The sequence below is a fragment of the Gymnogyps californianus genome, chromosome 28 (assembly GCF_018139145.2).
Source record: "Gymnogyps californianus isolate 813 chromosome 28, ASM1813914v2, whole genome shotgun sequence".
Taxonomy (NCBI): Eukaryota; Metazoa; Chordata; class Aves; order Accipitriformes; family Cathartidae; genus Gymnogyps; species Gymnogyps californianus.
In genome coordinates, this window is record NC_059498.1 from 586,991 (window position 1) to 599,614 (window position 12,624).

The following is a 12,624-nucleotide window of genomic DNA, read 5'->3' on the forward strand; positions in this document are numbered from 1 at the left end:
CCTACCCGTCTCTTCCAGAAAGCCTGAACTTTCTTTGTCACCTCAGAAGGCCTCACTGCCAACAGCCGCCAACATGGGCAGGAGTAGCAGGGAAAAGTCGCCCATGCTGCTGAATGTGCCAAGGGTGGAAATTGGAGCTAAGCCTGTGGGAGCTGAGGGCAGTCAGCACAGACATGGGGACAGTGACACGGTGTATTTCTGAGGGAGATCAAATGGCTCTGATACAGAGCATGCAGGAGAATGTGAAGATCAGCAAGGACGAGGGTACCAGGTGCACTTCCCAAGAAAGCTGCAGGTGGGCTCAGAGCTCTAGACTGCTTCATTGGTGCCCCCCGAGAGTTTGTGCTCAGGAATTGTCTGCCATTCTGGGGGAGAGGATTCTTTTACATGTAAACCTCATCCCTTTTGGATCGGTGGGAATGTCTCTTGGCAGCCACTACAGTCTCATATCTTATTTCCTGCATGAAAATCCAGATGTCCTGACCAAAGTGTAGAAGTGGAAGAATGGAAATCCCCACACCCATGTCCTCCATCAAGAGGGAATTATGACTCATGAGGCATCTCTCAGAATGACTGAAGGCCAAAAGCTTCAGTCTCTCTTCTCCAGTGTCTTCCTTCCAGAGGTGCTGGTGGGCTTCCTCAGGCCAGGGGACATACCCATCTCCTTCCACCGCTGCATGGCCCAGCTGTACTCCTCCCAGCTGCTGGGCAGAGACCAATGCTTCCTCTGCACTCTCATGTCCTATGGCCACTGCTTGGCTATCTGCAACCCTCTGCGCTCTGGGGCCATCATGCATCAGGCTGTGTGCATCTGGCTGGTGGCAGGGACAGGACTGGCCGGTTCCCTGCCTCCTGCTCTGCATACAATACTCACCTCCCATTTGGCTTACCGTGGGCCCAGGCACATCTGCCACTTCTTCGCTGTTCTGCCAGCCCTGCTGGCCATGGCTTGTGCTGGCACTTCTGCCAACAAGGACGAGATCATCTTCAGTGTTGGGGATGTGACCCTCGGCTGCTTCCTCTTCATCCTCACTTCTTACAAGTGCAGAGCCAGAACCATCCTGCAGCTCTGCTGTGCAGAAGGCAGGCACAGAGCTGTCTCAACCTGTGCTTCCCATTTCAGTGCTATTGGCTGTTTCTGTGGCCTGTGTGTCTTCATGGGAAGTGACCTCAAAAGGGTCACTAGACAGAGTGGTGGCTGTGCTTTACACCACTCTTACTCCCCTGCTGAACCCCTTGATTTACACCCTAAGAAACAAGGATGTGAAAGCTGCTGGTAGTTGTTCACATGCAATAAACAAGTGGCAGGGTTGTAGTGTTCCCACAGTCAGTGAAGGCATCAGCTTACACATGGGACTTATCCCATCCCAAAGCAGACGGGCATGGTAAATGGGACAAATCATCTTTCTGGAGACACTGATCCTGCAGCTGACCAATGGTGGCCTCTGAACTCCCCAGCTAGCATAAGCTCACAGCAGGGCCTGCCTACCTGGTCACGTGTGCATGGCTTGCTTCATCATGCCATCAGAAGTGAACCCACAGCCTGTCCTACGAGAGCCTACAAGCACCTCCATCCCATGCCTAAAGCCCATATCCATGTCCGCGGTACTCAGGGACAGACAGATAACAGGGAGAGGGCTTTTGTGGGGGTGAACGGGCTCAAGCTGGGCACGTTACTCTCATCAGCTGCATTTCCTGCTCTGACCGAGTGCAGATGAATCTTCCCTCAGCCACACTGAACCCTTGGAAACAGGACTTGCAGAAGATGACTCTGTCAAGTCCAAGACCTGTGCGGTGGCCCTGGACAGTGTAGATAGCCTCTCTTTGGGTGTCTTGAGTCTTCTCAATTAACTCTAGATGACTAGAGGTCTAGGGGGGGTGTGTGGGTGTGTGGGTGTGTGTTTGTGTGTTGTCTAAGCCAGCTGTTTAGTCTGTCTTGAGTGTCCTTTAGTGGACTCTTCCAGCATGTGAGATGAGTTCTCTGCCCACGCTGACATCTTTTGCACCGGAAATGCTTGGCCATCTCATCCTGTCACACAAAAGACACCTTCACTGGGGAATGTGCCTGGCATAAAGCAGGAAATGAAAAGACAGTGACTGAGGAAGCCAAAACACAGCCATAGCATTAGCTGGGATGTTTTGCATTCAAGATGAGCTTGTCAGAAAATAATCACCTCTACAAGGGATGCCTCTGGCAGGCTGCGGCAGTAAAGGTCCATGATAAAAGCCAGCCCAGCTCCTCGCTCTCTCATCCACTTCTCTTGCCTCCTTCTCCTTGGCAGTCAGGTGAGTCTCAAGTCCCTTCTCCTTCTCTGCTCTCTCAAAAAGGAGGTGTCACTTCAATGGGCCTCTCAGCTGACGCTGGCTTTGTTCTGTGCCAGATCATGGGGCTGCTTGTCATGGGAGAGGGAAGTGGGCAGAAGGTTAGGCATGGAAAGAAGCTGGGACTGTACTGAGGTGGCTTCTGCACTCAGGGGCTAGGCAGTAGCTGCATAGGAGCTGGTGGCTCCTTTTGGGCCCTGGCAGGACAAGGCCAAGAAGCTCTCATACATCTCTGCACAGCCTCCGCCTTATGGCCCTGCATGTTCTTTGGCTTCTTCATGGTGTGGTGACAGGCTGCTCCTCACGCATCCCCATGTTTTTCTTCCTCCCTGCCCTCTCTCCCAGGTGCACCTCAGGCATCCAAGACATGTCCTGCTACAACCAGTGCCAGCCCTGCCAGCCCTGTGGCCCGACCCCGCTGGCCAACAGCTGCAATGAGCCCTGTGTCAGGCAGTGCCAGAACTCCACTGTCGTCATCGAGCCCTCCCCTGTGGTGGTGACCCTGCCCGGCCCCATCCTCAGCTCCTTCCCGCAGAACACCGTTGTGGGCTCCTCCACCTCCGCTGCTGTTGGCAGCATCCTCAGCTGTGAGGGAGTGCCCATCACCTCTGGGTGCTGTGACCTCTCCTGCATCAGCAGCCGCTACTGTGGCAGCAGATGCCGCCCTTGCTAAAGATGCTGGCAACGGCCTCCCCTAAGGACCCCCAGGAACTCAGAACATGCTGCTGGACAAAGGATCAAACCTCAGGGCATTGTTTTCAGACTAGCTGGTCATCCCTGGCTTGCCCTGCAAGGGCAAGTCTGGAAGGGGCCAACCTGGGCTCTCTGAAAACATGGCCAATGTCTACCTTTCCTGTCTTCCACTCACCCTTTTTCTCCCTTTTCTTTGTTGTCTTGTGCTCGCATCAAAGCCTGCTGTGAGGACCCCAGCAACGAAGCTGGAGGGACCTGCTAGCCTGTCTCCCTTTGCCGGGCAGGTCAACAGATGCCCTGTGGGAACTCTGCCGCAGGAAAAGGGAAACACATTCTTGGCTGCTCCTGCTCCTCCCCACAATGGGGGCCTCCACTTGGAGTGATCCCATTTCCCTCTTTAGACTCATTAAAAATCTGCTGCAACCCTGCCTGTGTCCCTTAGGTTGCCTTTCATCTGTATACCGACTGCTGAGGGAGAAAGCCATTGCTTTGGAGGGGAATTAGGTGGGGACACAGGGGGACCCTTCATCACTCCTAGAGGCATTGGAGGTTGGGACACACTGCAAAGAGCCCTCTTTCAGGCACTGCTTCCTGAAGGTGAGGGAGACAACCCTAGTGTGTTCCCAAAGGATGGCAGAAATTGGGAATGGATAAATAGCCTTGGGGATGGCCCACAGTCCCTACTCCACCTGCCCCCGGCCTCCATCAGCCGATCTAGGGGTCAGCATGGCCAGCATGCCTGGGCATGGGCAGCAGGGACAGCTTCCCCGTGCTGACCTATCACCTTTCAGCACAGCATCAGGCATGGTCCACCTGTTGCCTACATGTGTAGGGCTGAGGTGTTCACAAGTTAGTATTGGTATCAGCTACAGCAGGCCACACACTGGAGTCCCCAGTCCCTGTGAAGCCAGGTGAAGGGTGAAGGCAAGCCCAGGTCAGTGACTGGTGGCCAACCACACACGGATGCTCTTTGGTGCCGTGTCTTCCCCAAGCAAGGAGCAGCTTTCTTCAGGCCCTTCTACAGCCCCACAATGCCACAACCTAGCTCTGGTCCACAGAGGTGCTGTCTGAGAACAGATACCCCCACCTCCACAGAGACATGCCACTGACAGTGGGATTTCATTCCGCACTCAGCAGGATCCGTGAGCTGTCCCTGAATGGCACAGGGCATGCACCAGCACAACCATAGGGCACACATTGGGGTGCCTTCCCCCAGGCACCAAGCTCCTTCAGCATTCCCAGAGACCTGGGGCTGAAGTGGCCCTTGTGCTCCACGCAGCACTGCTGCTCCTCACACACAGGCCGGGGTCCTCCCACATCTGCAGACCCTGGGGCCCTGTGGTGTGGGGGTTTGCCCTTACACAGACCCCACACACCACCAGCACCACAGGACCACAGGATGGAGGACAGAGTGATTCCTCCCTGCTGGGTAAGGATTGGGGGAACCTCTCCCCAGGCCAGGCTCTGTGGGAGGCAGAGTGGCGTCAGGTGTTTAGACAGGGGCAACGAGCATCAGGACCAAGCCCACCTAGACCCAATGCAACTGTGGGTCCCAACTCTGTCTTGGCCCCTGGCCCAGGGTCTCTGTGAGAGCTCAGGATTATGAAGGGCTACCATCAGAGCTTCCACAGAGCTATCAGAGCCAGGTTGGTGGATGCGAACACTCTGAACTCTGCAAGGGACTGGAAAACCAGATATAGGGGTGTGTTTAAAGAATCTGCGCCTCTGCTCAGAAAGGGAGATCATGTCAGGGTGTCTACAACAAATGAGAGAATTGAGAAACATTATGAAAGATGTTCACAGAGGAAATTTTCATAGTAGTTGAAATTGTGACAATGTGACAGATAGCTGTGTACCGCACAATACACTAAGATCATGAAGTACTTGAGGCGAGTAGGAGACCCATGGGGCAGGTCAGGGGCCTGGGATGTGGGCAGGCATGCCGGGTGGACAGAGCAGCAGTGCCAGTACTGGGTGGATCTGCAAAAGTGCATGTGCGTGTGAACCCAGAGAGCGTTGTGTGTGTGCCTTCACTAGTAACCTCCTGTCCCTGCCAGCCCCAGAGGGGGAGGGGATATGGCTGTCTGTGCTTGTGTTTTATGTGGGTCCTGTATGTGGGTGCTGCTGACAGCAGTGCCTTGGCTGTGGCAGTCTGTGTGACCGTCTGTTTCAGTGTGTGTGTCTGTGTGTGTGTGTGTGTCTGTGTGTGTCTGTGTGGCTCTGAGATATGGGCTCCGCTTCGCTACAGGTTGAACCTGCAGACATAGAAAGTGGCAGCTGTGCCCCTCAGCCTGGGCAGAGATCCCGGGTCTCCAGGACACCAGGCTGGGCTCCAGCAGCCAGGCAGGAGGATCCTGGGCCAGAGCAGCTGGACGAGGTGGCCGCGCTCCCTACATCCCTTAACGAATGCCAGCAATGCCAGACTCTGCCCACAGAACACAGGCTCGGAGTTTCCTTGGACTTTCCTGCACCTGGGTTGGGGCAATCCCCAACATCAATACAGATTGGGGGATGAATGGATTGAGAGCAGCCCTGCAGAGAAAGGACATGGGGATACTGGTGGATGAAATATTGGACATGAGCCGGCAATGTGTGCTTGCAACCCAGAAAGCCAATTTTATCCTGAGCTGCATAAAAAGAAGCGTGGCCAGCAGGTCAAGGGAGGTGATTCTCCACCTCTACTCCACTCTTGTGAGACCCCACCTGGAGTACTGCATCCAGCTCTGAGTCGTCAGTGCCAGAAAGACATGGACCTGCTAGAGCGGGCCCTCCAGGGGAGGGCCATTCAGATGAGCAGAGGGCTGGAACACCTCTCCTATGAAGAAAGACTGAGAGCGTTGGGGTTGTTCAGCTCCAGGGAAACCTTGCTGCAGCCTTTCAATACTTGAAGGGTGCTTAGAAGAAAGAGGGAAGGAGACTTTGACCAGTGCCTGTAGTGGCAGGACAAGGGGCAACACCTTTAAAGAGAAAGAGGGTAGAGTTAGATTGGACTTAAGGAAGAAATTTTTTCCAGTGAGGGTGGTGACACTTTGGAACAGGTTGCCCGGAGATGTTGTGGGTGCCTCGTCATCGGAAGTGTTCAAGGTCAGGTTGGATGGGGCTTTGAGCAACGTGATCTAGTGAGAGCTGTCCACTGGGATCATGGCAGGGACATGATGATGATTCAAGGCCCCTTCCAATCCAAACCATCCCATAATTCTATGATTCGATCATTCCTGTACAGCTGGTGAGGACCCTGGAATGACATCAACGAAGACACCAACTTTGAAATAGCGCTGCAGGGGAAGTCACGGCAGTAGGCCTTGCAGAAAGGCTATTATTACCCATCCTTCTCCATGTTGATGGAACATATGAACCATCTCATTAACCCCCACAATAAAGCTTCAGCTGTGGACTCTCCAGTAGTGGGCCTGGTCTATGACCCTGTCCATAGGAAAACAAAGCTCAAAATGGGTGAAAAGCCTTGCCCTTTTCTGCAACTGGAAATCTGATACATATTTTGAGGGCTTCTCCAGGTGTTGCTGCAAAGAAATTTCCCTTTGTGGTAGATGTCACCAGAAGGTTTAACTCACTCTACCTCTACACAGGCCTTGTAGAGCACCAGCTTGTCAGGGACTTTGTGGTTCCTTTATTTCCGTGTGTCCTGACTGGCCGTAATAACAAGATCATGCCAGGGACATACGATAAGCCACACTAGGTGCTGGTGAACCTCGAGCACATTGACACAATCAGCATTGACAAAGACTGACCAGAACAAGCATGTCTCATTTTGCTTTGGGAAGGATAGAGGGAAGCTGCATTTTCGGCCCCAGAAATCTCTGCTATTTTAAGAAACCACAGCAGAAAGGAAAAGGTGAAAAATTCCGTGGACCTGTCCTTGTACATGAATTCTTTGCAGGGGTCTTGACTGACACTGTTAATATGATCGTGTGCGGTGTATTTGACATGATAGAAATAAACCAGCGTGACATCTTTTTAAATTGTGGGGCCCAGCATTGCACACAGTACTCAAGGTGAGGCTGCACCAACACTAAATAAAGCGGGATAAGCACCTCTCTTGACCAGCTGGTTGTACTGTGTTTGATGCACCCCAGGAGGTGGTTTGCCCTCTTGGCTGCCAGGGCACACTGCTGACTCCTCTTGAGCCTGCTGTCAACCAGCACCCCCAGATCCCTTTCCGCAGGGCTGCTCTCCAGCCACTCCTCTCCCAGTTTATACTTGTGTCCGGTGTTACTCTGTCTCAGGGGCAGAATCTGGCATTTGGACTTGTTAAATTTCATGCCATTAATGACTGCTGTTTCAGAAGGATGGGCTGGGAGGAAGAGGAGCGGGACTTGTCCTTTCTGTGAGAGAGCAGTTGGAGTGCATAGAGCTCTGCCTGGGCATGGATGACGAGCCAAGTGAGAGCTTATGGGTAAGCACTCAAGAGAAGACAGGTAAGGGTGACATTGTAGTGGGTGTCTGCTATAGGCCGCCTGACCAGGAAGAACCAGCAGATGAGACCCTCTACAGGCAGATAGGAGCAGCCTCACATTCACAGGCCCTGGTCCTCATGGGGAACTTCAACCACTGTGATATCTGCTGGAGGGACAGCACAGCAGGACATAAGCAAGCCAGGAGGTTCCTGGAGTGCATAGTTGACAACTTCATCACGCAAGTGATAGAGGAGCCAATGAGGGCATGTGCTCTGCTGGACCTCATATGCACCAAGAAGGAAGGGCTTGTTGGGGATGTGAAGATCAAAGGCAGCCTGGGCTGCAGCAACTAGGAAAGGGTGGAGTTCAGGATCCTGAGAGGAGCAAGGAAGCTAAACAGCAAACTCACAACCCTGGCCTTCAGGAGAGCAGACTTTGTTCTCTTTAAATGGCTGCTCGGAAGTGTCCCCTGGGATATGGCCCTGAAGGCAAGAGAGTCCCAAGAAACCTGGTTACTATTCAAGGATCGCCTCCTTCAAGCTCAACAGCAGACCATCCCCAATGAGCAGAAAGTCAGGCAAGCATGCCTGGAGGCCACTGTGGATGAACAAGGAGCTCCTGGCAAAACCAAAACACAAGAAGGAAGCATACAGGAGGTGGAAGTAGGGACGGGTCATACTGTCCAAGCATGCAGGGATGAGGGTAGGAAAGCCAAAGCCCAGCTGGAACTGGATCTGGCAACGGATGTCAATGGCAACAAGAAGGGCTTCTGTAAGGACACAGGTGGCAAAAGGAAGGCTAGGGGAAATGTGGTCCCACAGCCGAATGATTGGGCCTTCTCTGATGCTGCACAGCCTGACAACACAGGACATGGAAAAGGATGAGGTGCTGAATGCCTTCTTTGCCTCAATCTTTACGAGCAAGATCCATCTTTAGGAATGCTAGGTCCTTGAAACCAGGGAGGAAGTTGAGAGCAAGGGAGATGTACTCTTGCAAGGAGAGGATCAGGCAGGGAATACTTAAGCAAACTGCAGACCTCCCTCAACATTTTTAAGTCTTGTAGGCAATTGCAACTCCAGTGTTTTGCAAGGCACATGTCTTCCCTTGATTATCTCTGTGTCATGCCAAGAAGTGATTTTCTCTTCAAGCATCATGCTGTCCACCCCAGAATATCACGGTGGTAGTAGAGGACCCTCATAACTTTGATTTTGAGCAGCGTCTAAAAACTGGGGCAAATAACCTTTGCAGCTCTTGATATCCAAAGCCTGGGGAAGGCTGCTTACTTTCATGGGTAAAAGATTAAAAGAGTCTATGACACCCAGCAGTGCAGCCCATCTGCAGCCTACAAGTGATCGCTGGAATGACCCTGTTGGGAGGGAGAGAAAGAGAAAGACATGGCACGTCCTCACGCAAGGAAGCCCTTGGCTGACCAGCCAAGGATTGCAGGGCCCCTTCCTGTCAACACGGCCACAGGCAACCCCACCAGTGTGCCCCAGGCCAACATCCCTTGCCTGCACTGCACCCAGCCGGCACTTGAGCTGAGGCTTCTGTGGGCACTGACACATTCCTGCCCCGTAAACCCTGGGGCCTCTCAATCCCAGCCCTCAGAAGAAACCTCCATGAGGGAATGGGTATGGCATTATCCAGGATATGAACAGGGGTCATCAGGAAAACAACCACCCAGCCCATGTCATTAGCTGGGATGTTTTCCCTTCCTCAGGAGCACCTCCGAAAATTGCCACTTCTGTAGAGGCTACCTCTGGGCCTGGGACAGGTCAGGGCCACCACAAAAGCCAGCCCAACTTCTTCTCTTGCCTCCTTCTCCTCGGGAAGCAGGTGAGTCTGAAGCCCTTTCCCGACGACCTTTTTCTGTTTGTGCAGATGTGTGCTCCTCCATCCTATGCTGGGTCATGGTGCTGTTTGAGAGGGGGAAGAAGGGTGATGGTCTGACTCGGAGAGTATCCGGAACTTGGCTGAGGGGGCTTTTCTTTTAAGAGATAGGCAGCAGCCTCCTTGAAGCAGCTGAAGGGAATTCTTCCTGCTTTGGATAGCCCTGTGCTGGGAAAAGAGGCTCCGTCAGAAGATGGCCCCAAAGGATGCAGGAGTGGCTGTGATGTAAGAAAAAGCCTTGAAAACAGCCTCACCTCTCCCTCCTCATCCTCCTACCTCTCTCCGGAATGACAGGGCATGGCCTGCACCCAAGGGCAAGGACAGCAAGGACAGGTCACCTATACACCCTCCACCCCCCAAAACAGTTCCCTGCACAGCCCAGCAGTTACACAGATGTGCATGGCTAAGGTGACTCACAGGTTGATGGTGAAATCAGCCTGCCCAGGCCACACACCAGGGCCCTCATGCCTCTTGCACACCCCCAGCTCCCACCACACACGGAGCCTCAAGGACAGCAGTCAGTGCCCAAGCCCCCACGGCTGCTCTGCAGTGACTGGCCTTCCCGCAGGCAGGAAGCAGCTTTCCTCAAAGCTGGCTCTTCTCCTGGCAGGGCCTGTTGCCCATCTCTGCCTGGTGGTCTGCCCTCCCATTGTGCTCTTGGCTACAGTTGTCCAGCATGGTCCCACTGCAGAAGAAATGAGGCAGCGCTGGGGGAAGCCCATGAGGTAGGGCCTGAGGAGGGCTCCAAGGACTGGCAGAGTGCACTGGGGAGAGCAGGTCCTCCAGATCCCAGCACATGGCCGTGCAGCAACTGGAGGGTCCACAGAGTAGTTCTGAGTATTTTCCAAAATTGTTGTAATCGTGTAATTCCAGGAAGGAGCCTTGCCACATGGCATGTTGTTTATCTTTTTAATCTTACTTTGAACTCTGACCTCGGAGGGACACATCCCAGAGCAGGTACTCTAAGAGACAGGCCTGCAGGAATACCTGAGGAAGCAAAGTGCAGTAGAGAAATCCATAAAGCAAAGAACAGCAGCAAGGAAGCAATGCACAAGCTCTCCCAACCTCCTGCATTGCCCATCACCTCTCCAAAGCCATTGGGCAGAATAACCACATAACCCATGGTGCAAATGAGGGTTTTCACCATGGGTTAGCTGAGACTCTTTCACCACCTTCTCCTGCCTCTCCAGCCACTTACACTGGCCTCTCCTGGAAGAGGATTTTGACCTGCAGAGCTGTGGGTGCACAGGGCAAGCAGCACTGCCAGGAGAGAGCTGAGGGCCCCTTCCCCCAAGCTCAGCCTTGCACAGCCACATGCCCTCCCTCCCCTGGGTTCTTGCACAGCCAAGGAAGCTCCCTGCACCAGGGTGTCTTGCACAGCACAGAGGTACAAGGCACTGTCAGAGACCTCGACTTCCTCCAGCTGCAGGAGGCTGTATTTCCCTGTGGTGTTCAGCGACGTGGTGAGACGGCCGCTCGGCTTGCGGCCAGCTGCTGCCTGATATGAGAGCAGCTGGGGACCTTGGCCTTTCCTCTGCTGGTACCAGATCAGGGCATCAAAGTTGGAGGTTTGGTATGTGCAGGTTGTTTGGAAGGTGTCTCCCTGCTTCACTGTGACTTGTCCTTCTTGCTGGGTGACGGTGATCTGCCCCGTGGTGCCTGCAAGAAAGGGAAGGTCAGCAGCTCTGCAGGGAAAGGCTCCGGGAAGCAAACCAGGAGTGGATGCAAAACCCAGGCAGAGAAATCTCTCTGTCCCTTGTCCTGCAGGAAAATCCTGAGGCCTGGGGACAGCCAGGGGGAGGGTAGTTTTGGGCAGGAGCTCAGAGCACTCAGCACAGCGTGGACCCTGAGGAGAGCTGTGCTGTGTCCCTGCTCCTCCTCCCTGGTCTGCGACTGCCCAGAGGACCAGGGAACAGCCTGTCATGCCTGACCTTTGTGTGCTGGGACCAGCACCCCTCCCGCAGGTTGAGGGGCCCAGGGAACTATAGCAAAAAGATTCATCCAGCTTCCCCATCCCTGTCAACTCCGAGGGCTCCTAGGTCCTTGAGCTCATACAATGCTGAGCTGAACATTGGAAAGAGGGAGGCCTGGCTGAGTTGACAACCAGGAGGAAACTGGAGGCCATGGCAGCCATGCAAGGAGGCCCAGCCAGGCGGCACAGTGAATGTCCCAGTGGCAGCTTTGACAGGATCTGTTACTTTGTGTTGGAAGTGGAGAAATTTGAGGCTGCAGAGACAGCTGAGATCTCCTATGCTGCCCACAGGTGGATGAGAAGAGAGAGGCAGAGAGAGATGGATTGAAGGGGAGGGAAAAGATGGAGAAAGGGTTTGAGGTATCTCTTCTCTGTCCTCTCTTCTCCTTTGCAACAGTAAAAGCATCTTGAGAGAACTGGTACAAAACCACAAATGTGAGATGACATTTCCCAGTGTTTTCCTCTAATTCCAGAGAATTTCCAGACGTGGACCTGATAAGGCTGGTGAGGGTTTCCACAGGGGAAGGAGTAGTATGCATTGATGAAAAGGCAGGACTTACCCAGCCGTTGCCCCAGGAAGACAGTGAGGACGAGATATCCAAGGTGCATGCTGAGTCCGACCCGCCTGTTTGTTGAGTGAGAGAGAGTCAGAAAACCACCTCCCAGCCCCGAGATAACAGAGCTGCCGGAAACGACTCTGTTGGGGGAGCAAAGGAAGAAGCGGGGAAGAGAAATGATCTGTTCTTCCTGTGCCTGAAGTGCTCCTCCTGGGTTTCTCCCTCCTCCAGCAGCAACACCTGCGGCTCCCTCAGCCAACATTTGCATGACGGGGGGCCCTGTGCACTCTGTACACATGTACAGGAAGAGGAGGATCTCTGCATTTCTGCTAAGAGGAGAAATCGAGCCATAGTCCCCAACATGCAACCATCCTTGCTGACCCCAGGACCACAACCCTGGGAGTCTCTCCTTGCTTGATGCTTCTGTCTCTGCTCACAACATGTCCTGGACAATGTCCAGACAGCTTCTGAATGCCTCCAAGGATGGAGACTCCACAACCTCTCTGGGCATCCTGTGCCAGTGCTTCCCCACCCTCACAGTGAAAAAGGGATTCCTGATGATCAAATAGAATCTTCTGCGATTCACTTTGTGCCCATTGCCTCTTGTCCTCTCAGTGGACACCATGGAGAAGAGCCTGGCTCTACCTTCTTCACACCCTCCCTCCAAATATTTGTACCCATTAATGAGCTCTCCCCTGACACTTCTCTGTGCTGAGCAGTCCCAGCTCTCTCAACCTTTCTTCATATGAGAGTTGCTCCAGTCTCTTCACCATCC

At 53.6% G+C, this 12,624-nt stretch overlaps 1 protein-coding gene across 1 annotated transcript; it reads right to left on the reverse strand.

The window, feature by feature from the left end:
• Positions 1-309: 309 nt before the first annotated feature.
• Positions 310-11,901, reverse strand: LOC127026667 (uncharacterized). Its single transcript, XM_050912002.1, has 5 exons — positions 11,853-11,901; positions 10,639-10,979; positions 10,253-10,307; positions 875-1,072; positions 310-365 (listed from the first exon to the last, which is right to left on the reverse strand). Exons 1-5 carry the CDS (start codon positions 11,899-11,901, stop codon positions 310-312), a joined length of 699 nt encoding a protein of 232 aa, XP_050767959.1.
• Between the last annotated feature and the right edge of the window lie 723 nt (positions 11,902-12,624).

Bases quoted from the DNA above. Each gene is read 5' to 3' on its own strand.
- LOC127026667 (XM_050912002.1), bottom strand. From the start codon at position 11,901: ATGCACCTTGGATATCTCGTCCTCACTGTCTTCCTGGGGCAACGGCTG. The intron at 10,980-11,852 runs GTAAGTCCTGCC...CCTTTCTTGCAG, and splicing joins CTTCCTGGGGCAACGGCTGG to GCACCACGGGGCAGATCACC. The intron at 1,073-10,252 runs GTCAGAGTTCAA...CCTTCTGCACAG, and splicing joins CTGGGATGTGTCCCTCCGAG to CAGAGCTGCAGGATGGTTCT.